The sequence below is a fragment of the Amphiura filiformis genome, chromosome 20, assembly GCF_039555335.1.
Source record: "Amphiura filiformis chromosome 20, Afil_fr2py, whole genome shotgun sequence".
Classification (NCBI taxonomy): domain Eukaryota; kingdom Metazoa; phylum Echinodermata; class Ophiuroidea; order Amphilepidida; family Amphiuridae; genus Amphiura; species Amphiura filiformis.
In genome coordinates this window covers 26062110-26077498 of record NC_092647.1, presented here as the reverse complement: position 1 = coordinate 26077498, position 15389 = coordinate 26062110, and the positions used below count along the sequence as shown (strand labels likewise).

General features: G+C 35.9%; 1 protein-coding gene across 1 annotated transcript in view; it reads right to left on the bottom strand.

Annotated features, from left to right (window-relative positions):
- Positions 1-1619: 1619 nt before the first annotated feature.
- Positions 1620-15389, bottom strand: part of LOC140141949 (glycine receptor subunit alpha-3-like) — a 274144-nt gene continuing 260374 nt past the window's right edge. The window contains exon 9 of the mRNA XM_072163842.1: positions 1620-14014. Within this exon, the coding sequence (XP_072019943.1) occupies positions 13757-14014 (258 nt within the window). The 3' untranslated portion in view covers positions 1620-13756. The remainder of the gene's footprint in view (positions 14015-15389) is intronic.

Genomic DNA, 15389 nt, shown 5'->3' with positions numbered 1-15389 from the left:
CCTGGGTGTAACGTTGACCAACAGAGGGCGTCAATATAGTCATCCTAAATTGCTCTATATTGTCAATTTAGAGCCATGTGTAAATTGACTAATATACGACAGTTTAAATAGGAGATCAGGCTAGTAGGTTATATGCTAAAATCGGTGTTTTTGGAAGTTATTCTTTTAGACTTGTCAGTTGATAAATTGGATATAATTCGTATCCCTGAGAGGTGTTTAGATATGTAACAGTTTGCTGAATCAGGAAACCTACTGGCAATTCGTTGTAGAAGAACTTCTAGATGCACACTGAGGATTAAACTAGCTGGTTCTGAAGTTATCTGGGAAACAAAACACGATGAGAACAGTTTAATGCCTTAATTTCTGAACTTACACAGCTGTATATCAATAAATGTGAACGCTCCTTAAATGATATCCCAATCTATTACCTTATTGGTCTGGGTCTGCATGCCTGAATGTCCTGTTAACGTCAGTTTAAACAAATTCTACATCCGAACTCCGTACCAAAAGACTAATTCGTATCCCTGAGAGGTGTATATTATATGTAACAGTTTGCTGAGATCAGTAAAACCAACTGGCAACCCCAGCAGAAGAACTTTTAGAAACACTTATATCAGCATCTTACACACCACTGAGGAAGGAATCAGCTGGTTCTGAAGTTATCTGGGAAACATATTACACGGTTAGAGCAGTTTAAAGGTAGGTGGTCAGATTTTGTTAAGTTGTGTTTTGTACCTCACATTGAGGCCTGTACCAAAATAATCCAATTTCCAAGTTGTTAGGTAATTGGCACTAGCCGTTTTGATATTAGAAGTAAAAACGTGTTTCACAATGGCCCATAGAACGATAGTTGTGGTATAGCGAGGCTATCACTTTTTCATTCATAACATCTGAACGGAATATAATTTGGACCTACAATAATATTTCACTGCGATTATTGTATTATTGCTCATTACAAACCAGTACGTATAAAAAAATCACACGAATATAAGATATAATGAAGCAAAATCAGTCGGAACTCGGAAATATTGATTTTGAGAAATAGCCAAAAAAAAGAAATATTTCATTTTGTTTCCTCTTGTTTTGGAAACTCTTTAATTGCTCATATCTACATACGTGAAGATCCCGCGGGATGGGAGGATTAATCCCCCAAATGTTTTGCTAGGGGTGGTCCATATAATCCCCCCCCCCCCCCCCATGTTGACGCCTGTATGTAGGCTTTCTGACCAAATTAACCTCATATTTGGCAATTTTAGCCTCAAAAGTGCAATTTTTGCGCATTTATGCCACTTTTGCACCATATTTTATCAGTTTTTTAGTTTAGCTTCAACATTTTGCGCGTGTTTCGCGCACAGTTGTACCGTGAACTTATTCTGTCGCCAAAGGGTGCATGATTCACTATACTTCAAGAACTTTTTATCAACCCCTATCCCGCATATCAAAAAGAAATCTACGCCACTGATGGTTTTACAATTTCCATGGGGATTCCTGCAAAATGTAGCTTTGCAAAATAAGAATAAGAAACTGAAAATTGAATATGACCTACTTCAGACTGATTTTACTTGATCACACCACATAATTTTTATGTACACCAAAATAAGAGACAAACTAGCTGGTCATACTATTACGACAACATCATTTATTAATACCACCACCATTACATCAAAGAAACAAATGTGACCCATCACATCGAAACAGATCACCTCGCGGCAGAAATGAAAATGGAGATTTAAACACTAGGATAAACTGCTGCTTTTTAGCTTGAAAATAACACCTTACTTGTTGAAATCAGATACAGTAAAATGTTTTATGAGGCATATTTTCTTTATATTTTTCCATCTTCTTTCATTGTTATCTACCAATGAAGCTAGCCGCGAAGTGGTCTGTTTCAAATGTGATGGGTCACAAATAGTCCAGTTGGCTTCCTCGGTAGAGTTACATGGTGCATACTCCAGTGCGCACAGCATTAAATCGATCGCGTTGACCCAAAGAACTGTCGCGTCTACATGCACGATCAAAGGCAGTATATCTGTACATGTGCGCAAAGTAACTCCAAAAAAGTACTACCATCACTCCTTCGCGGAAACTAAATGGATAATAGTAATACTGATTTTAGGACAAGGTTATCAAAAAACCGCAGTGGTTTATAGTACGCTACGCACAGGCACAACGCCTAGACGTTGATCCACAAGCCTCAGCACACTTTACATTTTGTCGTTTACCACTACGGCCCCACATCATTCCATAAACCATTTGACAACAACTCACGGACTTTGCAGCTTCAAGAGCGCACACCCTAGGCATTCCACAGGTAACCTTCGCAACCAGGGTCAGTTCCCCGAGTTTCATACGGGTTACAGCGAGACAATTAGCAGTGAGTTCCTTGTCTAGGGGAATTTCAAGCAAATTTTCCACGTGAGTGTAGTTATAACTATAGTTATAACTACACCTGCTACTATAGACAAACATCTGAAGTGGATTCCTTTGTTCATCATGACCTATAAACTTGGACAACAATTAATAGTAGAATGAAGGAGATGAGTACACAATAAAGTCAATAAGCTTAAATAAACTTTAAATTTACAAGTTTGCAATGTGGAACGAAATTTAATGTAGAAAACAAAGTACAGATAAAAGGGAATTGTACCTAGTGTGAATTAACGTAGTTCAATGTTTAAAACTTAAAAATGCTTTTACTGGTATAATCATTGTTAATAACAACTCGTCCTCTTCAGGATCCATATGATAAAGTTAGAAAATAATACCTATTATTGGAAGTATTTACCTATTATTGGTAATATTTATATCTATGAGTTGTTCCCAAAATTGGTTACTTGGAGAATGCACAACTCTTCCTCTTCAGGATCCATATGATAAAGTTAGAAAATAATACCTATTATTGGAAGTATTTACCTATTATTGGTAATATTTATATCTATGAGTTGTTCCCAAAATTGGTTACTTGGAGAATGCACTAGTTTCGACAGATTGCTGATAAAGCTAGTTTAAGAAAGTACTGTTATAAATTGTTAAAAAAATTGAACGGTTATTATCACCGATAGGACGAGTTTATATGACTGTGTAATCATTTGTAGTCAATTCCATGATTGCATACTTATACGCTACGTAAAAGAGTTTCCTATCCCTCTTGTGTGTATGTCCCAATCTAGCCTTGATCAAGTCTTCCGCCTTACTTTTTCTCTATTCATGCTCTTCTTTAGGACCAATGGTCAAAGTATCATATACTGGTACTGGACTCCCTCAGATTTTTAGTCAGGTCAGAATTTTTGTGTAGCGCTGGCAACATGAGCTAGGGAGGATATACCTTGTGGGCATGGTGTGCATTTTGCTAAAACACTACCCCTGCAGTGCACAGTATGCCTGGGGTAAAGTATGATTTGAAGAAAGTCCACTATCTAGCAATTCAAATGTCAAATAGATTTTCACAAAGTGATGATGGTAAATAATTATTTCGAAAACATAGACTTCAAAACTTTGGAAAGAAATAGAAATTTTTGGAAGATTTTTACAATTTTACATTCACTAACTATGGACGCCAAAGGACTTGAAACAAGTCTAGTCCCAATCCTTATACAGAGAAAGTGTCATGATGCAAAATGTTTTATACCGTTGATACCAGAGTAAAGTAAAGTTGGGAATGATAAAAAGAGTTTTGAAATTATATTGCATATTATTTAATACAAAGCGTATGAAACAAAGTATTGGCTAAACGTTTCTATATTATTCTAACATTCAGAGCAAATATTTCTTTGCTAGCTTAAAGCCATAATGTGTGATTTGCTTCACAGCGACGCCCTACATTTTACTCGGATTTCTACTTTTTACATAATTATAATGCCCAGTGGTATACTAAAATACCACGTAAAAGACTAAGCCTGAAGTGCTTTAATAACAGTAAAATTTAACTTTTTGTATTAAAACCGGGTCGACCCGGTTTTATTCAGAGTTCAGTACCTACTAACATGTACCGTGGATGTAATACGATCGGCGAGTAGTACACGCATTGTAGGCGTTGGAATTAATCGCAATTTTCTTCGTTATACCTCATTTGTTTGGCTCAAAATTCAAAGGGATAATGTGATCAGTGAAAACAAACATTTAAATGAGAATCTATTCTTTATGCAAATCACACATTATTGCTTTAATGTCGTAATATAATATATTTTGAGTTACATGAGTACATTATTTTCTTGCCACAATAATTGATTTGACAACAACAAGTCAAATCACCATAGTTCTCTCGAATATTACAGGACGGAGTATGTTTTTAAGTTTTTTTAGTAAAATTACACAAATGTTTACTGATCAGACACATCAGCTACGTTTAACATTGAACATTTGGTTTCAATTGTCTAAAGGTCCGTTCATACTACCACCGCATTTGCGATGCGTTGCTTTGCGATGACGATATATCGATTAATTTTTACCGCAACTCAACGCAACTCGTCGCATTTCCAAGTTAAAAATGCATTTAACTTCTTTGCGATATCGCATGACAGTAGTTTGCAGCACGATGCAGTGCGACAGCGCACCACATCGCAAAGCACCGCATCGCAAATGCGGTGGTAGTATGAACGGACCTTAATACACTAATATCGCACTTTATACACAGCAAGAAGTTAATACTAAGTTAATACTAAGTAATTAAATACTATACGTCGTACATCATAAAATAGAGTGTAAACAGAGTTCACTACTAATCTAAGTAATACTACACTGGTAGCCAGAATGGAGTCATGTGACTCTCAAAGTGGAGTAAACTAGCACTGAGTCTCACAAGAGACTCAATTGACTCTATCCGTGGATGCAACTTACTCTACATTAAGGGTCGTCGACGCGGCATCCTTAGTAACGACCCATAATTCCACAGTGTATTGCTAAGGTAGCAGCCATTTTTCCTCATGCTACTGCTGTCTCCTGCTGTCCATAATGCTGGTCTTTCGCACGGTGTAGTTTGGACAGTGGTTTGGTATTTTCATGATGTAGGCTAACTTGGTCTTGAGCTGGATTCCACTGGAGAATATGAACTTCACTGTGAGGCAAAGCTTAATAGTAAGCTTAGGTTTTTGTAACTTGTGGTGAATTGTTCAAACCATGATATGTTCGCCTCACTGGTCTAGCATTAAAGCCGTAATGTACGATCTTTATTCAGAATATACCTTCTTCTTTTCAAAACCGACTTTTTTTTTGGGGGGGCATATTTGTAATACTTACACATGTTCCAATTTACATCTATGAGCAAACTGCCAAATTCGCCCTATTCGTAATAAAACGGGATGATTTTCTGTTGGTCCGACATATTGTCATAATATTTCACATTATGATAATAACGTCGGAACGATCGCAAATCTTAATCTCCTACGAAGCCAGTTTGGTTATGCTCCATCCACACATGTGGAGGGAGCATAACCAAACTGGCTGCGTAGGAGACTAACTCTGAGGCCCACACTCGGCGTCCTAATCCAAAAAGTGCGATATATTTCGAGTGATAGCGGTGAAGTTTATGATGTTGTTTCTTTGCAAATTTCCAATGTTGTTCGCGTCCAAATGTATTGGGAACTTTTATAATAATTGCATATTATCATTTTGGAAGAAAAAAAAGAATTTAAAAACATCGTACATTAAGGCTTTAAATCGTTTCTATTTTACAAGGGCCGGCCAGAGGCACCTTTCTATCTAAAATCAAGGGTAATGCTTAAATTAACCAGTACAGGTGTCGGCCTATTCACCATGCTCAAATCGAATTTTTGATATTGTAAGCCTAGACTTATGCAACTCTTGCAAAGTGTTTATTCTGAATAAATAATCTATACTAGAATTCATAATGGAAATTTATATCTTGATTGTGCTTTTATAACTGGACTCGGTGTGACCCTGTAATTGAGTCGGGGTGACTCTATAATGGAGCCCGCATAGTCCAGCAACTGCGCGACTGCGAGTCAAATGACTCTTGTGTTGAGTCATCAAAGGTGACTCTTTAGCGGACTCAACAAATTATGACTCTTCAAGGGAGTCAGATAACTCCCAATATGGAGTCATTTTAGACATAGAGTCCCAGAGTGGGTGGACTCTGCTTTTAGAGTCACCCTGACTCCAGTTTGGCTTTCAGTGTATACACATGACTTGTAAAACGATATAGGAAGAGTTTTGACATGGAGCAAATGTATACGATTTTGAATTATTACGTTGATGTTCTTAAAATCGTCGCATTGAATATTTATTGACATCATCGTGAAATAGATGATTAATATTTACAAGTTGTAAAACCTCATTCCAGGAGACCAGTAGATTAAGAAATCACTACGAAGGACAGGTATTCTAATTCTAAACAAACCATCGTAAGAGTGTGTTTCTAAATTATATATTACGATTTAAATTAATTCATTGGTTAGCAAATATTCCAAGGACGCTATACGTAATTTCCTTGTAGTGGAATCTTGGTAGACACTCTTCGTATTGTCCATCCAGACTAGTGTTCTGCCATACCATGTTAAAACGAAGTATTTGCAAATATATCAGAAAATAGATACTGCGTGTTTACTTAAGGGGTCGGTCACCCACTTTGCACGTTATTTTGGGGGCCTGAGAGCAGATCAGACACATCAAATTTCTGAATACGAGAAATGTCTTTCTGATATCAATTTTTTTATTCGCGATATTTGATGACAAATTATTATTAGGTATTTTGGGGAAAATGTATATCTTATATAAATACAAAAGGTCAAAATTAATTGTTCATAATGATGGACGGCTTTTCATCCCAGGTACGTACATATCATTGGATTATAACGTTTACTTCGAGGACTGTTAAATGTTAAAAATTATATCACAAATTTTAAAAAATTCAAAATTATTTGATATCAGAGGGATATTTCTCGTATTCAGAATGCAATTTGGTATGTCAGGTCCCACCACAATACTGTGCAAACTTCACTATCCGAGTCCTTAAGGGAAACAGGTGTTTTGAATTAGTCCGAACATTATGTAAGAATGTTGTATCTACAAGTACGTAACATAGCATATACTGTATTTTTATTTGACAGATACTTTTAATCAGTCTGTCCCAATGTAAAATGTAGTATTTACTGTGTTGTTTCCTTACAGATAATGCATTTTTACTTGTCAGGCCATGCAGTGTCCTTCATATGAAAATATCCATCTGCATTTTAGATGTACCGATATTTTACTGCGTCTGTGTATAGAACATCGACTTGTTAATATTCAAGATCGTTTCGAATTTGCTCCGTAGTCCTACATGTGTCCTACGATACGTTTTTTTGTCTAAATGTACCAGTGATCCAATACAATACTTCCGTTCAAAACCATTCCCAATAAACTAACACCAGTGTAGAAATGCTCATCTAATGCACACACATCATTAAGTTAGGTGTGGTTAATACCAGTATTAGTCTACAAAAAAGCCTTACTAATGTGCTCTAGCCCTTACATGATCTCTATCTAACAGGATACGCAATATTATAATGTTACGATTGGCAATTTGACTCCTGAATGTAAGACCATTTCATTAAAGTGGTTTTTCATTCTTAACTGTTGGTCTTCCCACCGGTTAGTTATAGCAACAAGATAATCTTAAATGGAAATAGTAAAAGTACATACAGTATCACACAAGTGATTGAATTGATGTGTAATTTTTTTTTTGTAAACAACGTGCTTTTAGAATTAAGATTTTTTTTAAAAGTTACATACCATAAAAACTCGATAGTTACCATATGTACTTACTATCGAGCGCTTTTGAAAACATGAAATCTTACCAAAGTCCGTCGCTTTACCAACTGAGCTAATGGGCTTTTGCTCGTATCTAAGTATGTGTATTGATGATTTGCTCAAAACCCTTTACACCTTTGTGGATGGGTCTCTTCATGTCTGCATGAAGCACTCGATAGTAAGCACATTATGCTGACTATCGAGTTTGTACGGTATTTCATTAAATCGTGAGTAGCGACCGTACCCACCCGTAGCCATTTATTATTGACATTGCTTTTGATCACAATGTGTATTTTTTCTTATTTTGTACAATTCCACAATGATTTATTACGCTATACAGTAACAACGCTACATTACTAACACCTAGAGAAGAATATAAAATGAATTCAGAAATAGATAACATTCACGAGCTTCTGCAAATGCGTTACAGCCTAATTTATACACGCATGGTCTTTGAAGCTATAATCCATTGCGTCTGCGCGGACTTCAGCGTACTAAATATAAATGACTACCAAATATGTCGTGAAAATGTTTTTATGATGAAATATTCGTGAATATCTTCTATTTTAGACACACTACTTATATGCAGTTAATTCAACCGTATATTGTCCATGAACAGACGTTCCATTTAGATTGTATTTAGATTTGTTTCAAAGTTCATATTGATTTCATAATTAAGTGGCAAACGTGATAAGAGATATTCAACTTCGGTTAATATAAGAAACAAATCACATTGCTTGTTTATAGTTAATAATTATTTTTGATGACAAAAAAATTTTTGATATTTTTTAGCAACTTACATCAGTCGAAACAAATCAGATATAAATGGAAAAATGCATAGGACAACAAGTAATATTTTTTATAAAACGATTAAAGGTACTAGCGGATCTGGAAAATATCCATAGGAGATCATGTAATTATAATTTGAATTTAGAAAAGGCTTTTTTAAATATCAATTTAAAAGAGTAATATACCTGTTTAATTGCAAAGGTTTCCTTGATTCCTGTTTTTTATTTGTGACGATTTACCAAACGGATATTATTTTTGTCATTGTTACTCCTATGACGAACTTTCAAAATCCGCAAGTAACTAGCCCTAAGTCATGCATTTTTTTTCTTCAAAAGTACCGCCACATAAATATAAATATATACATACTGTACATACATACAAACAATCAAACAAACAATTACAGTAACAATCAACATGTTACGATATACAAAGCATAGGTTTTTAAAAATATATGTATAGCTATATATAATATATAGTGTCAAAGACACACTTGTGTGCAAAATTGTCTTTAATAAATAACTTGACACTTCTACAGCACTGAGAAATCTTTATCAACTTATCTTAGGACTTTCTATTCGTGTTCACCATTTTCGTCAGCGTTCGTTCATGATTTATTTCTTGAGATGCTTGCTCGGGACTATTCTATATGACTGATCATAACAAGTACGTGAATATATATGATACTAGCGGACCTACTTCCTGCTTCATGTCTCCCTACCCCAGGGTCCATTAATAAAACCCTGTAGTCTTTGTCTTATTTCCCAATGCTGTAGATGTTTCAAAGAAAGATGCTGGTGCTTTATAGTGAAAAAGTAGAAATAGCAATTAGAAAATTGTATAATATATCTTTAAATTTACCTGCCCCTCTGTCAGTTTGTTTTGCTAAGTATAAACATAATCTTGTTATCATAACTCGGCATGCAATATCAGGCTGTTGCAAATCAGCAAATTAAACAGTATGTCAATATCAAAAATGCATTAGATGTTCTATTTAAGTTTTGTATAACCGGTAATTGCAAGATGAATTTATTCATGATTTCAAAACAATATTCAAATTAAAAATAATTCATAACACTTGGTGAAATCATAACTTGTGGCAATTTTCTAGCATTTAATTGTTGTGTTTATGTTTTAATTTCAAAGTTATCGGGTAAACCTACTTATAAACATTTCCAGTCGTTATGCTTGCAATGTATTAACATCGTCTTTAAATCAAAACTCGTCGCGATGTTTGCATAATGCCGAATGACATTGCAATCTGTAAAACGCCCTCTCTAGGTATATAATACAAAGGGTGCGGACGCAAACAGTTTATAATTGGGATGTTATCTATATTTGTCAATATGCGGTCCTCATGAATATTTTATCTAGCGAGGTCCTCCTCTGTCGCTCGTATTCGTCATAAATATTTGTTCATGACTTCATTATAACGCCTTTTTTGATATAATGTTCAATTAATTTTGGTCCTCGGCTTTTTCTTGTTTAAACTGCTAAAGTAAATAGTTTAGTTGGAAAAAGGGGCTATGGTGCACCCTCGGAAATCTAGTCGAAGCCTGTAGATCAGAAAATTGCGTACAAAACGATAAGATATGTTTAGAAAATTCATTTCATACAACAGGGTTGACACTTCAAAATTGCTCAGATTTTGTCAACATATCTATTTGCGACTTACCCTTCTTGAGATAAAGGCAGATTTGGGGGTGGCCAGTTTTTTTGGCCACACAGGGGTCAAACACTAAAAGTGATCCGATTTCAATGATAATTGTCTCAAATTGTTCGTCATGTAAAATGAAGTCTGTCCTTTCTAGAAAGCATTTTACAAAATGCAGCGATAAAGGTCACCCCTGTATTGCAGCCTATAGGGCCTATTGACCATGACGTTTTTATGATGTGTGCTAGGTAACGAAACATCCTAGATGGAACTATTCCTTATTTGAATTCATTTTACATGAATTAATGGACGTTTATGTTTGAGATTATTTTCCTTGAGATCTAAGCACTTTCAGTTTTTGACCCCCGTGTTGCCATAAAAACTGACCACCCCCAATTTTGACCTTTCTGCCAAGAACCGTTATGACCAGAGGAATACTTGAAATGTCAACCCTGTTGTATAAAAATTTGACCCCTGTTAACCCCCTATAGTGATACTTTTTGAATTTTTTAACATAGCTTCTTCCAAATCAACTAGAACTAATAAACATAACACAGCTGTAAAACAATCTTTTCATGCTAGATCAGTGGCGTAACTAGCGGGGGGTGACATATTTTGTCATTTTAACCTTAAAAACCCAAACTTGGAAAAATTGCATTTGTACCATAAATTTTTGTACCAGCACCTTTTGTCGCCAAAAGGTGCTAGATTCACTATACTTCAAGACAATTTTCCAACCCCATCTCCCCATGACAAAAATAAATCTACGCCACTGTTCCGGGGACACATTCCAAGCAGATCCCAAGACTCCTCAGATCTCCCCCCCCCCCCCATGTGTCACCCAGTGGGACGAGGGTGTTGACTCGCTTACAAACCCAAACAGCACGAACGATGCCTGCCCCCTCACCCCTCCACCGCCACCACCACCACCAGAATGAAAATGTCTAGTTACGCCACTGTGCTAGATAATTTATCGATGCCCTGTCCACAAGTTTTTGTGATGATATGGCGGTTGCAATTTTCGTGTTAATCTTCTCAGCAAATTTATGACATGCTTTCAGAACCGTCCTTCATGCCAGTAAAATATGCAGTCTTCCGTCAGTTAAAGCGCCATTCTCATAAACCCTCAATGTGTTTATATTTAATTCAGCTTTTATTTTTGGTCAATTTAAGTAAACTTAACTTAGTAGCTTCATGCAGTTTATTATTATGCAGAATCATGCAAATTATTATATATTGAAAATTATATAGTATTATCAGTCAGAGCATGCAAATTGTAAATTCAGGCATCAGATTCATTGCAAAGGTTATTAAAGAAAACAAAATATAACGATTGCTATATTTGTTATAGCACATGCAAATAAAAACTAGGACTGTTTAAAAATTACCCCGTGAATGTTTCTGAAGGTCCCTTTTCATTTGAGTGTGTATTCATTGTAATGGTATATTGCGAGAGCACGGTAAAACATTGATATTCTAAATTGGATATCGCAATCAGCGTACACACTAAAACAATAAGATACATATTTACATAAATTGGGTAATCTAAATAAAATCTATATAAGAAAGAATATCAACATGAGTTAATCACAAACTAGTGACTTAGGAATACAAAATAGGTTCATGAACTGTTTGGTCAAGTTTGAACCGTTTGGTTTTAGAGGGTATTCATAGGGATCGTCATGGAATAGTTCCGAGCAAGCATCTCAATACATACATCAATTCAACAATCGCTGACGATAATGGGTGAAAGGCCATCTTGGTATGGTAGGGAGACATTTAATAGTGCTGTGGGAAAGTTATTACAGTGTTAGATAATAGATTGAGTGAATCGAAATAAACATAGCTCGGCATTTTGTAGACATGTTGGTTGTAAAATAAAGTGTATATTTAAGGGTCAAGACGAATCATATTATATAGATATAATAAAAAGAAAAGGGATAATATACGATTGACATGATTGACGGAGATTGTAGCAGGAATCACCGGGAGGAATCACAAGCACGCACCCCAACGCACATACATGTAAGCCCCGCCAAATTGTGTGGATTGTATTTCTAAAACATTGTGGGTTATTGGAAGTAAGTTCAAAGCAACATTTTGGGGTTGTTTGTAGGTTGGAAGCAGGTGACATTGTGTAGTGTGGACATACACGTTTTTACCACACAATGACATACACCCATACAGTGGTAACCCATCCTTAAAAGAGGGTAAATCCCTTAAATGCCATAAATGGCCAATGGAATGTGCGGTTAACCCCGCAATGTAGATGCTTTAAATTTAAGGCAAAACCCACAATGTACCTGGTGTAAGTGCACACCCTACACACCACACAAAACCCACCCACCCTCAAACACACAATAAATCTTTCAATACACTCACACGCAATTTGATATCCGCCAAGCAAAGAAAAAGGAAGAAACAAAAACAAGAACTAGGAGAAGAAAGAAGGAGGAAATAAAATATTTACATTATAGGTTTTACACCTTTAGGTGACGATATTAAAAGAAATACTTGAACAATGCAAATATCTTACATTCACATCGATTATTATACTTGCAGAATATTAGGACACATAGTCTAAAACACAGAAACGAAGCAAAACGAAGAAGCAAATAAAACAGTTCCAACCAACACCGTTTAATTCATATACAAAATTGATTTGAATTGTATTCATTTGGTCAGCCGAGATACATTTATTTGGATTCATAGTATTTGTAATTCCTTAGATATAATTCGATGGTTTTGGTGCAAGAATGCCTTATTTCCAATAGCTGCCCGGTGTTATACGTACAATATTGTAGACAGAAATGTTCAAATGTCTATAAGGCAGCTATTGCAGATAGACCCTTCTTACTCTAATCCCTCGAATTGTTTAAACACACTAAAGTTTCTATGGTTACACGCCTCTTACTGTTTAAAACAACAATGTGTTCATGACCATATTTTGAAGCATTATCTAGCTTAACATAATGAGTTTCAATGAATAAAATATTGATGGTATTGCAATCCCGAACTCTTTTATGTTCACAGTGAAGGCTGAATTTTGATAATACTTTGGCTGCATAAAACTTCACACAGAACATCTAGGATCTAGAACCACTTTTAAAGTTTGCGCAAAACTCTAGTGTGTTTTAAACTATAACATTGTCGTAAACGCTTCACAATTATGCATCTTCTATCTGAAAGACTTGGTAAAAATACTGTAAGAATTGTTTTTATAATACCACATAGAAAGCGTTTTAACGATGTTATATCACATGCAAAATATCGAGGCCGGCAACATCCGTAAGTTGACTCCAAAATGATGGAGTGAAGCATTATAATTTAGAACATCTCAGGACGCAAATCCTGTCACGACTTGGTGCTTTAGCGTGATAAAATGGCAGCGCTGCGACTAAACAAATTTAGAATAATAACAACAAGTATAACAAGATTGACATGCTGATGATACCTAAAGTTAAAGTGCGAGTGTGTTTGCTACGCCCTGTGATTAATCCAGAAAGATATTGCCAACTAGCGACAAGGAATTACAAATACTTTCAATTGTATACTTCATGCAATTTTCAATCAATTTTTATTACCATGGTGACTTATATAATACACCCAATAGACAATGTTGAAAATGGCAAAACCTAGCGGATAGCCCACTCTGGCGTATGCATCAAGTTTTCCCGCCGTCAAAATTTGCGTCTTTATCGGTGACACTGGCCCCGTTGTATTATGATCATCTGGCGGGAGTTGTCGGAAGCCTTTCCCTACACCATTACTTGCTGGATGTGCTGCTTCTACGTCGTCAAATTTCTTCCTCTTGGCTTTGGCACGATTCTTATGGGATTGAAATGGATGATAAAGATACATATATTAAATTGCTGGGAATTTGGTTACACAGCGTTAAGCTAGCCATGAACAGCGCAACTATTAAGTTATATAGTGTATATAATTATAGTGCGCTACGAGCTGGCACAAACCTCCCACCCCAGCAGCCTCAGTGGAATTCTTTCTAACCACTGCTGCCCACAACACACCTTATAAACCATAAGTAACAATAAGTAACAATCAGGACTGGAATCTAAGAAGCGCACGTCATATACATACCACAATAAACCATCGCAGCCATGCTTAGCTACTTCAAGCTCTTGTGTGGATACCCGATACAATAAACAGTTAGTTCCTTGCCCAGAGGACTTTTACGTTCGCTGGGTAACATAAACTGAGCTCAAAAGTAAACTTATAACTATTCACATGTGAATCACAGGGTCATATCTTAAAATCATGTCCATCAAAATGAACCAAAATTGCACACAGGATTACTTCAATACTTCACACATATCTGTAACCAAGCAGTTGTTCAACTGACACAACAGCAAAATGCACTGCAATGGAACAGCTTCCTGGACCACTTTCACAGCGCAATATTTGGCATCCAGCACAAGAAATCTGTAAGAATGCATACAATATTCTTGCATAGATGATAAAACTGTGCTGCGTTCTGCTTTTCATGTACTTTCTTCAAGAAACAGGTCTTGTTCCTTACTATGCCAGGGATCGTGTAATAATTCTCACAAATTTCTTGTGGTGGGTGCCAATTATTGGGCTGTGGATGTGGTCCAGAAAGCTATTCCATGTCATTGCATTATGCTGTTGTGTCAGTTGGATAACTACTTGGCTACTGACATGTGTTTAGAGTAGAGTATTGAAGTAAACCTGTGCCTAATTTTGGTTCATTTTGATGGACAGGATTTTAAGATAGGTCCTTGTGAAAGTTTCTTTTTGAGCTTAGTTTATATTACATAGAAAATAGTTGGTCCAACGTTGAGTAATTGAACATTACTTGAGTTTCAGTAGTCCATTACTTATTTTGAAAGATGTATTGAAAACATTAAATATGCAATTCGTCTTTGTTGTACATTTTTTTCATAACGTATGCCGGTTATGACGGTATACAAAAGTGAGGGTTTTCTTTTTGTGTTGTGTTTAGACAGTTTGTGCATCGTCAACAAGGTCATTGGCGGACAACTAAATTTATACAAGACCCTTGACCGGCCCCGTTACCTCTCTTAAACTAGATTAAGCTTCATGTACACCTTGTGTTGGAGCTTTAATATTCAAAAAAGATGGGAAAAGTAAAAGGCTTTGTTCATTATTATTCCAGGCCTGCAATTTTACTGGGGGTTGGGCAAATATATTTACCAAAATCTAG